At 36.0% G+C, this 11,133-nt stretch overlaps 1 protein-coding gene across 1 annotated transcript; it reads left to right on the top strand.

Annotated features, from left to right (window-relative positions):
- The first annotated feature begins 8,911 nt into the window (after positions 1 to 8,911).
- LOC142450921 (olfactory receptor 6C2-like) lies at positions 8,912 to 9,850 on the top strand. The gene has a single exon (XM_075552856.1). The coding sequence runs from the start codon at positions 8,912 to 8,914 to the stop codon at positions 9,848 to 9,850; it is 939 nt and encodes a 312-aa protein (XP_075408971.1).
- The last annotated feature ends 1,283 nt before the right edge of the window (positions 9,851 to 11,133 follow it).

The raw sequence follows: 11,133 nt of genomic DNA, 5'->3' as shown, positions 1-11,133 counted from the left end.
GAACAAACATTTTTTCCAAAAAATAATTAATTTATATTAATGAATAAAGGATTAATTTATATAAATAAATTAATATGAAGCCAAAATAAGAATAAATTAAACGTGAAAACAAATGATCATATAAGTAAAAAGTAAGTGTACAAGTCAATAAAAAAGCAGAACGATGACAATCTGGAGGCTTACTGGAGAAAAGCAATATTGCTATATCCCTATGCCTTTATATTTTTATATTTTCTTCTTTATTTGAATAGTTACATTTACTCTAAGCATTGGCTTTTCCCCCCATTTTTATGGATTGCCAAATAAGGAAATTCATCCTTTCTTCTTACAATTGGACATGGTGTAGAAATTTTTTAGAAAGAATCTTTCCCTTTTACATCTATCCTGGTGCTTTGTTTTACACCTGTTCTGCATCTGTTGCTAATGTCTCAGAGGACATGTTCCCTGAACTATGTGTTTCCCTCCTTACCACAAAGCCTATTACATAATAAATTCATTAGTGATGTTTGAAAAACAATCACCAAGGAAATGTGTGCTTATGTCACTTATTTAAAAACTGAACCATTTTTAAAGGGCAGTCTTGTTAGTATATATAGCTTCCTCTACTTACAAAGAGTATTAATTTTCCAATTTAGAGAGATCCTGTTTTATCCAGATAAACTATTTTTTTTTGCTCCCCTGTTACAGGGACTAAAGATAAAGAAAATTCTCATTTCAAGAGGAGCCAGGATTTCTGTTGGAAAAAACTTTGCCGTGTGTGAGTGATGGAAGACATGCAGAAAACTGCATTTTCCAGAGATGTCGCTGAGTGTGACTATAAACTCCTGACTATCAACGATCAGAAGCCAGATTTGTATCTTCACAAAGATATTCTGGGGCTACATTTTTTCACCCTTTGGAACTATTTGGTTCAGTGACCCTTTGAGACTACAATTGAGAGAAAATCAAATATTCTTGACTTTCCTTCTTCCCTTTTTTTCTGTTTTTGCTTCTTTCTTCCTCCTTCCAATCTCTCTCTCTTTCTCTAAGAAGCATGTCTATAACAAAATAGCTGATGTAATCTGTTATTTCATTATTTTATGACAGTTCACTATTTAAGCAGTGTTCCTTTTTAACAAATGACTTCAATATACTCTAGTCATTTAAAAATGTTGTATATATTAATAACATGAGGTGACATGTTGTGCCATTTTGGGGGGCGGATAATAAGTATCCGGTCATAATCTAACCCCATTTGAGATCCACACTTCACTTTCAGTTAAGCAGTGGACCGCTAACACCAGTCAGGGGTTGACACCCACCAGCTGTTTGATGGGAGACCTTTGAGCTTATCTCATCCCATAAAGATTTACATTTGCCGAAATTCTCCACAAGATCACTCTGAACCAGAATCCACTCCTGGGTAATGAGTCATAAAAATAGAAACTGTCATTGGGTAACTTATTTGCTGATGTTTTATGGTTGGTAACCCAACCTCTTAATTGACTTTCACATTTGCATTCTATTTTCAATTTGCCTCTTAACATCAAGGCCAATTAATATTATGACATTGATCTGTGCTTATAGAACATTACAAGAAACTGGCCTCAGTCTACATGAACAGTATGAGGTGCTCTGGAAAGGTAAGATATTTGTACATTGAAGTGAAGAGAATTGGTGGGAAGCCTCCAGACTGCAGGTATAATTTATTTCTTCACTGCAGGTAGGAATTTTGTAGTTTTGCCCTTTGAGAGACAACATATTGCTGATGGCAAATTCCAAGTCTTAGCTAAACTGTGACCTATCCCTCCCTTATTTTTTTATTCCTGATTTCTGGAGGGAAACTATGGGGCTGGCATAAAGGGGGAAATGTGAAGTGCCCTTCTATAATTAGGACAGAAGTGTTTTCTAGTAGAACATTATATAACCACCTGAGGTTTCTGAGGCACGTGGGGTTTCTTTGACCAGTGTGGCCAGTGAAAAGCTGCTCCGTGAATTATGTGATAAAAAGAGAACCCACACAAAACTTTAGAAACTTGACTTCTTTTAGTCTAGGATAGTTAGGCAGACTTTGTGGCCTACAGGTATGTTTTTGTTTATTTGTTTGCTTGTTTCTTGGTGGCCGGTGAAAAAGAATACTTTCTATTGATAAGGGATTTATTTTAGAAACAGAAGAGTGAGAAAAGTAAATCATTAGATTTCACAGATCATACGTGCTCTAAATGAATCACTATTTGACCCTTTACAGAAAGATTTATTAGTCCTGGGCTAGAATATCACACTCATTAAAGCATCTATCTGCAAAAAGAATGTAAACGTCACTAAATGAGAAAGTAGACAGTCTGTTCTCAGTCAGAGGGTAAGTATATCATTTACTAAATGTGCAATACACCTTTAAGTACTGTATACATCGTTAATTGGGCTGCTTGCTGTGTAATCATATGTAACCTTACCTAATTGCAGTAATATTACATTCACTAATTGATCCCTGAGAGATAAGTAAAATGCACTACAGGAGAACATTGGAAGGACATCTAAACTACACTAAGATATTTCAGGAAGAATTTTTTCAGAGGAAATTACCAATTTACTTAAACTGAGATTGACAATGAATATTAACACAGTGATAGTAAGGACATCAAAATCAGAGATGTTATAATATTGACATTTAGATAAAGATGCAAATGAGCAAGACCCCTATCATGGCATGGATTCCAACTCATAAGTGATTATGCAGAACAGAATAAAATTGCTCCTTAGAGTTTCTGAGACTGTAAATCTTCAAATGAACAAATGGTGTTAGTTTTCTATAATGGAACAGTTCCTTGATCTGAACGGCCAACCTTGTGGTTAACACCCAATGCTTAACCAACTGTACCATCAGGACGACTTCCATATAGACTGTAGGAAATTCAAATATTGCCAATTAAAATGCACTTAGGATTCTGGCATAGTGATTATGCCTTGGGCTGTAAACTGTTCAAAACCACCAGCCACCAGGCGGGTGAAAGAGGAGGCTTTCTACTTGTGTAAACCTTTTACATGCAGAGAAACCAGAGGGGCAGTTCTATAATGTCCTACAGGACCTCCATGAGTCAGAATGATGTCAATGAGCTTGGGTTGATTTTTTGGAAAGAAGATGACAAATGATGTTTTATTTACTTTTCACAAAACAAAGCCTAAAGCATTGCTATCTGAATCCCAGGGATTCTATAGAAGGAGTTGGAGGCTGTCAATTTTTATGAGGGCAGAGAGCCTCAACTTTCTCCCATGGAGACCTGGTGGGTTGGAAGCGCTTATCCTGTTAGTAGTCCAAAGCTTACAGGGCAGCGCCACCGCTGACATCGCCATGAAAATAGGCGGCATGGTACACGTATGATTATGGGAACATTTATTTCCAACCATTTTTCATATAAAGAAATTGCTTTACTTTGGGTATGTATGTGAATTTTAAATTTTGATATAATTTTATGCCAACAGAAGAGTTGAAAGGATAGTACAGACATTTTATGTATTTCCTTTGTTTAGCTGCTTCCTAATGTTAAGGATCTTGCTAAGTCAAAATTACAGGTGTACCTAGACATACTGTGGGTTTAGTAGTTCCAGACCACAACAATAAAGCAAGTTTTGTTGTTGTTGTTGTTACTCCGGTAAACAGTTTCCATCTCAGTAGTCCACAGAGAGACGCTGTGAGTCAGCATTGGCTCAATGGCAGTGAGTTTGGTTTTTGGTTCAGTGCATATAAAAGTTATGTGTACAATACACTTCACTTAACCAATTGTGGAATAGTACTACATAAACGTTTGAAATCTTGTAAGCATTACCAAAATGTAACATACTGGCAGGAAGTGAGCACACACTTTAGGACAAATGAGGCAAAGATTTGAATTGTAAAATCCATAATATCTGAAAATTGCAATTAAATCATGTGTGCTATAATTTTAGTTCAATATGACTAAAAGTCTCTACATGGTATAAATGATTAAGGCCTAGACACCTAACCTAAAGATTGGTGGGCCAAGCCTACAGAGATGCACCCTTGAAAAGAGGTCTAGTGACTGCCTTCTGAAAGGTCTCACCTTGAAAACCCTATGAAGTGCTTATTTTGTTTACATGGAATTGCCATGCATCAGAATCAACTCAAATGCAACTAAAAACAACAATAATTTTACTAAGGAAATTAGGTAGTTAGTTTATTGTGCCAACCTGACTGATAAACGCATGTGGGATTAATTGAAATGTGGAAGGATAAATGGCTCGGTGAGCCTCACGTTTCTAGTTCTCAGGTCTCTTGCTTTGTGATGATCAGATCAGGGTGCAGCTGCCTTAGCCAGTTTCCTGCTTTAGATGGCAAGGCTTACTTCCTGCAACAACACATCCCTAAGGAGAAGCCATATGGACCTACCCAGATGCAGTCCTGGGTGCTGGAGCCTTGGGTGCTGGTCTCTCTGCGTGGAGACCCCTGCCAGAGCTGAGATGTTTGCACATTCATGGACTCAGCTTTCCTTCTGCAGTTGGCATCATTGCATCTGTTTTGTGAGATGGAGGAGGACTTTGTGGATTGGTGTCAGACATATGGGTTAATAGGTTAATGTTGGACTTGTGGGCTTGGTTCAGCACTGGGTTGGGATATTTTCTTGATGCGCACTGGACCTTTATATAAAAATCTGTCTTATACATGAGTTTCTGTGGATTTGTTTCTCTAAAGTACCCAGACTAATATAGGAAACTAATGATTTTAGATTTATTTTTATTTCCCAGCTTTTGTGCTGATGTCCTTTCTCTTTGGTTTTGAGAGCCAGTGCAGACTGGCATTTTTTCATTTACCTGCCATGCCTCTCAGATTCCTCCAGGTCTGCTTCTCGATTTGTCCTTGTCTCTCTTAACCTTGACATTTTCAAGGGAATTCCACTGCCATGGAGTCCATCCCTACTCTTGGCAGTGAGGCAGGACAGCGTGAACTCCCTCAGAGGGTTTCTAAGGCGATAAGCTTGACCTAAGCAGAGGGCCCCATCTGTCTCCTGGTGAATGGCTGATACATCTGGTGTGCCATCTTTGAATTTAGCCAGTGTAGTGAAAATAAATGTGATCGCATGATTTTTCTTTGTGTTTCCCAGATGGCTAATGATATTGAGCATGTTTTTTATGTGTTTACCAGATATTTTGCATAGCTTTATTGGTAAAGTATGTGTTCATATCTTTACCCATTTTTGACTGGGCTATTTATGTTTTGTTGTACAAGTATTATATATTCGATGTTAGAAACATATTGGTTATATTGCTCCCAAATGTCTTTTTCCAAGTTGATAGGTTGACTTTTGAAGAACATAAATATTTAATATTTAAGAGGTTACCATTTTCTTCTAATTTTGTTTATGGTAATTCAGCATTGGAAACATTTCGGGCCATAGTTTTTCTCCCAGTTGTCTTCTAATATTTATGGTTTTATATTCTATATTTAGGTCATTGGTCCATTTTGAATTATTTTTATGTGGTGTGAGGTATGAATGTTGCTTCATTTTCCTTCATGTGGAATTCTAGTTTGGGCAGCACTGATTGTTAAAGAAAGAGTTCATTTATCATAGAATTAATTTAGCTCTCGTCTAAAATCAATTGAATATGCATATTTTGATTTAAACATGTCAAATATAATCCTATGATTTAGCTATAACTCACAGTTTCAAAAACCTCTGTAAAGCCTATTATATTAAAATTTCAAGGTCATAAGATTGTTCCCAATTACAAAAAGCAACTACTTTGTGATGAACTTTGAAATAGTATTATTATGTTAATGATGCATGTGGAAGTGTTCATTTAATGTTCTATAGATTATATATAAAGAAAACACTTGACTGAAGTTAGGTGTAAATTCACATCTCTTATGACATGTTACATATTGACCTAACGACAGGTTAAGAGGCAGATTTTGTACTTAATCCAAGGACTGCCTGTATTTCTGGGTTTTCAGTTCTATTTCACTGTCTCCAGCTTCTATAATTTCTGAGGAGATTTTACATTAATGCTAATCAGTAATGTTGCTGGTTATACTGTGTTTTTTCTTGCCAGTTTCAACCCTCCACTTAGTGTTGAATTTCCCGTGTTCAAGAAATTTATTGTAATTTTCTTTGGTGCAGCACTTTTTTGGATTCCTCTTGCTGGAGTTATCTTAGTTTCATGGATTTTCAGGCATGATTCCTTATTTATGTTTGAAAGATTCTCCACCATTTGCTCTTGGAAAAATTTTACATGCTTTTTTTTACTATCTCCATGTTGTGGAATTCCAAAAGTCATAATGTTGGATTTCTTAAGAGAGACTCACATTTCAATTTGGCTTCATTAACCTTGCTTTCCTCTGTTTCTAAATGAGACACAATAAATTCAGTTATTCTGTCTTCTAGCTCATTATTTTAGCATTATTTACTTGAACTTTTTTCCCCAATTCAATTATTTTGTTCTTCAACTCCAGTACTTGTCTTTCTGTTGTGTTTGGTTTTTGTGTTTTATGTTTTCAATCTTTTTATTCTGTTACTCATGCTCCTACCTAACTATTACCTTGTGTTTTGTATGGGCGTTCTTTGCTTTTGCTTTGTAAGAGTGTATAGATATAGATAGAGATAGAGATAGATATATATATATATATATATATATATATATATATATATATATATATATATATATATATATAGAGAGAGAGAGAGAGAGAGAGAGAGAGAGAGACCATTGTTGTCTGAGGGGTTTCAATTTTTCCTTAATTTCACCTCCATTGCAGTAATTTATGCCTCTGAATAGTTTTCTCTTGATTTGACTATCATCTTTGTGTTTTTGTATGCTTTATACGTTCTTTTGTTAATTGAACACAGGGCATTTCCACTTCTTACTGTGAAAATTAAAAGCTCAAAGCTTTCTATTTTCAATTTATATAGGAATTTGTTACCTTTCATTTACAGCTTCTTCTAAATTCCACCAGAAGCTATTTTGCCCCTTTTGCTTCTTCCAGCACTGACTCAGTCATGCAAGGAAAATGCAATCGTATTTCTTCTTTTTATGAAGGGTTTATGATGTGTCCTTTGGGGGTATAAGACACTAGCAATTTTCACATATTTGGCCATTTAAAACATTTTAAGTTTCTATGTGTAAGATCTTGGAATTTTTCAGATAATGACTGTCATCATTGGCATATGAACTTCCCTCTGTGGTCTATGCACTTGGGTGTAGCCTTTCATGCGTGACTGCAGCACCAGGGTGGACTTTGTTCACACTTTTTGTGGTGGCCACAGGAGGGGTGGCCTCCCTCTGTGACTGATGGTGCGCACATCCAGCATGCAGCAAGTAGATGAGTCATCAAGGAAGGAGCTTGGTGGTCTGAAAATCTCAGGCGTTCCATTATCTCTCTCTTTTGATGTGACATTCACTTATGTTTTGCAACAGTTTAACTGCTGCCCAGAGCTCCATTTTGTCGCTATTCACTTTAAAAAATGTCTTTTGATCGACATAGCTGTAGATGGACGTGATAGTGCAATTATTTGCACTGTCATCTTCTATCTTTGACTGGTGAAGCTATTTCTACTGGTGATAAATAATAGTAAATTAATGAATCATTAAAACATGGAATACAGCAATGAAATGGGTGAACTGAAATATCTCTGCTTAAAAATATAAATAACTGACAAAAATACATCGAAAGACTGACTTCATATACTTTTTAAAAATTAAGGGTACAAACGTAGTGGAAATTCTTAAAGACAAAGGATGTTATAAAATAATAATAATAATAAGAAAACAGGACATGAGTTACATTTAGAAAACAAAGAGACTATGATCATGTAATACTCACAGAGGCTCAAGGTCTTGCTTTGGTCTATCATTGAAACTGAGTGGAAATTAAAGGGCTCTTGCCTTAAGTTTATTTACATAAGACATATATTGTGAGTATTTTTCTGGAATATGCTACAATTTGTATCCAATTGAGAAAAGAAGTCAATATCAGAATTAATAGCATCAACAGATGCTGCTAGTTCTGATATCAGCTTCTTTTCTCCATTTGATTAAATTGGAGATCTGGTGGCCTAGTTTATATTCATTGGATTGCTTATTGCTCAAAACTACCAGCCCCTGCTCCAGAGAAGAAACTCATAGAGAGTATAATATATAAACCCACAGGAGGTCACTATGAGTCATCATTGAATGGATGGTTTTGCTTTATACATATATGTAATACTATAATTTATATGTACTATACTTAAAAACAATAAACTGTATATGGAAATAAATTTTGAGTAAAATTGGGAATTAGTATAGAAACTAGAGATAAATAGAAGAATTGGAAAGTGATACTTGTATTCTGAATGAATAGTCTGATACGGAAAATAAAATAAAATGACTTATTTGATCATAGCAGTGGGAAAAATCAAATAATAAAATCTATATAAACCGTGGAACTCACTAATTATTTATTTGTTTGTTTGTTTATTTTAACAGGCACTAGCAATTAAAGTAAGGACCTTAGATTCAACATGCTTGTAGTGAAGAACTAATTGGAGCAAAGGATGTACTATTATCCATGGTATTTTATCACATAAATCGGTGGTCTTTTCTGATCCTATTCCTAAGTACATTTCAAGAATAAAGGACAATATTACATTAATTGAAAAACAGTTGTGGGAAAGTGCAAAAAGATACAAAACAAGACTATGTATTATAAAATTAGATTGATATTTCAGAAAAAACTTACTCTTAACCAAACCTATATTGTACATAAATCAAGGTGAGATTATCAAGCATTTAATAAGATCAACTATGATGTCAGAGAAGAAGGTAACTATTAACTTCAATTACTGAATTTTCTAGCAAATGTCTGAGGTCGTGTGATTTCACACAACTTTTCCAATTTCAACATGAATTAGGTGAAATAGAGCAGAAATACAAGTAAACGATGACGAACCATACATCAGTAACTACCTTCATACTTCTGGGACTGACACATGACCCTCAAATGAACGTCCTGGTTTTTATTGTTTTGTTTGCCGCCTACACATTGAGTGTAACTGGAAACCTGATGATCATTGTACTCACTGTGGTGGACTCCCATCTGAAAACTGCCATGTACTTTTTTCTCCAAAACTTTTCCTTTTTAGAGATTTCTTTTACTACTGTATGTATTCCAAGATTTCTATATAGCTTATCAACTGGGGATAATAGGATTACCTATTTTGCTTGTATTGTTCAAATGTTTTTGGTCCTCCTCTTGGGAGCTACAGAATTTTTTTTGCTGGCCCTCATGTCCTATGACCGCTACGTGGCCATCTGCAAGCCCCTGCACTATGCGACCATCATGAATAGTAGGGTCTGTGGAAGGCTAGTTTTCTGCTGTTGGACAGCAGGGTTTTTTTTCATTATCATACCACTAATTCCAGCTCTTTCCCTGGAATTCTGTAACTCTAATGTCATTGATCATTTTCTTTGCGATGCTTCTCCTCTCCTGAAGATTTCTTGTTCAAACACATGGGTTGTAGAAGAGATGGCTATAGTGTTTGCTGTCCTCATCTTGCTCACAACTCTTCTGTGTATTCTTTTGTCCTATTTGCTTATCATCAAGACCATCCTAAAGTTCCCTACTGCCCAGCAAAGGATGAAAGCCTTTTCTACCTGCTCTTCCCACATGATTGTGGTTTCTATAACTTACGGTGGTTGCATCTTCATTTATATCAAACCTTCGGCAAAGGATGAAGTGACCATCAATAAAGGGGTGGCACTGCTGACTACTACATTTGCCCCCATGTTAAACCCATTTATTTACACCTTGAGGAACAAGCAAGTGAAACAAGCATTCATGGACTTCATCAAAAGAACTTCATTTATCTCCAAAAAATGAAGGAATGTTAATATTGCATGTTTCACTTATCAGGAAAAAAATAGGCTTTAATAAATTACTAGTGTTAATATTTGATTATTTTCTTTCTTTTTCTTGTTATTTATCTCTTTTACGTATCTTTTCTTTTACTGAAAGTGAATTTCCTCCACAGTAATATATCTCACAGGAGATATGAAATAATAGTCTGGGTAATGGTCCATTACTCAAATCATTAAAATTGTGAAAAGATATAGTATCTTAAGCAAAATTAAAATAAGAATTAATAAATTACTGAATTATCAGGTGAAAAGGAGAGTATTCTACATTGTTTTTTAAGTTGAAATATTCATGAAAACAGACAAAAGAGTGTGTGATACATATCTCTATATATGTTTCAAAAAGTTGTAGAATAATTTTATTATCCTTTAATAATTTTAATGTTTCTATACATTCTTCTAAAACACAAATAGTATTTAATAATTTATTAAGATAAGACCATTGGAATATGTACAATGAACATATTTTAATACTAAGTGAAAAGCACAACTTGAAAATAAACATCAAGCTGGAAAAACAGAACTAGAGAGCCTCACGATTGAGAGCTGAAATTTCCCAGGTTCTCTCAGAAAGGACAGGAGGAGCAGCGGCCTAGCGGGTTGGTGTTGATCCGCTAACCCAGGAGCCCTCCTCAGGGGAAAGATGAGACTTTCTACTTCCATGAGGAGTCATAGCTTCAGGAGCCAACAAGGGCAGCGTTCCTCTGTGCGATAGGTCCTGGAAGTGTAACTCAATTGACTTCCCATCAGGCTACCCAATTTATCTCCTATGCTTCTTTCTTTGAATCCTACTCCTGATCCCAACCCTTCTTAGTAATCTCATTAAGAACTGCTTCAAAGCATCCACTGCTGATTATGGGGACATGTTCTCTTCTGGCTGTCTACGTATCCTCTGTGCGCTTGAGTGTCCCACCTTCAAAGCTTGTTGAACCCCAGAGGAAACCTTTGACCCTCCAGAGTCGCTCAGGTCAGGGCTGTGGTCAAATGAGGCTGAGCCCATCCAAACCAGTTCCCACATATTGACCATTGGTTTGCCCTGGTAGAATCTCCTGCTCCTCAGCTGAAAACCTGTATGAAATCTGCACCCCAAACCTGAATTTTGCTTTCTAAAACCTGTCATTCCAAAGCTAAAGCCAAACCTCACATTCTCCCTGTTTCAGACTGTTGCTTTTCACCTACCAGGCCAGGTTCCCATCCCCTATCAGCCTCCCCTTAGCCACCTGCACCTCGCACTGCTCAGGTTTCCTA

The sequence above is a fragment of the Tenrec ecaudatus genome, chromosome 6, assembly GCF_050624435.1.
Source record: "Tenrec ecaudatus isolate mTenEca1 chromosome 6, mTenEca1.hap1, whole genome shotgun sequence".
Lineage (NCBI taxonomy): Eukaryota > Metazoa > Chordata > Mammalia > Afrosoricida > Tenrecidae > Tenrec > Tenrec ecaudatus.
Note: the sequence above shows the minus strand (reverse complement) of the source record. Positions and strands in the feature narration are given on the sequence as shown.

Excerpts from the sequence above, each read along its gene's own strand:
- LOC142450921 (XM_075552856.1), top strand. The coding sequence starts at position 8,912 with ATGACGAACCATACATCAGTAACTACCTTCATACTTCTGGGACTGACA.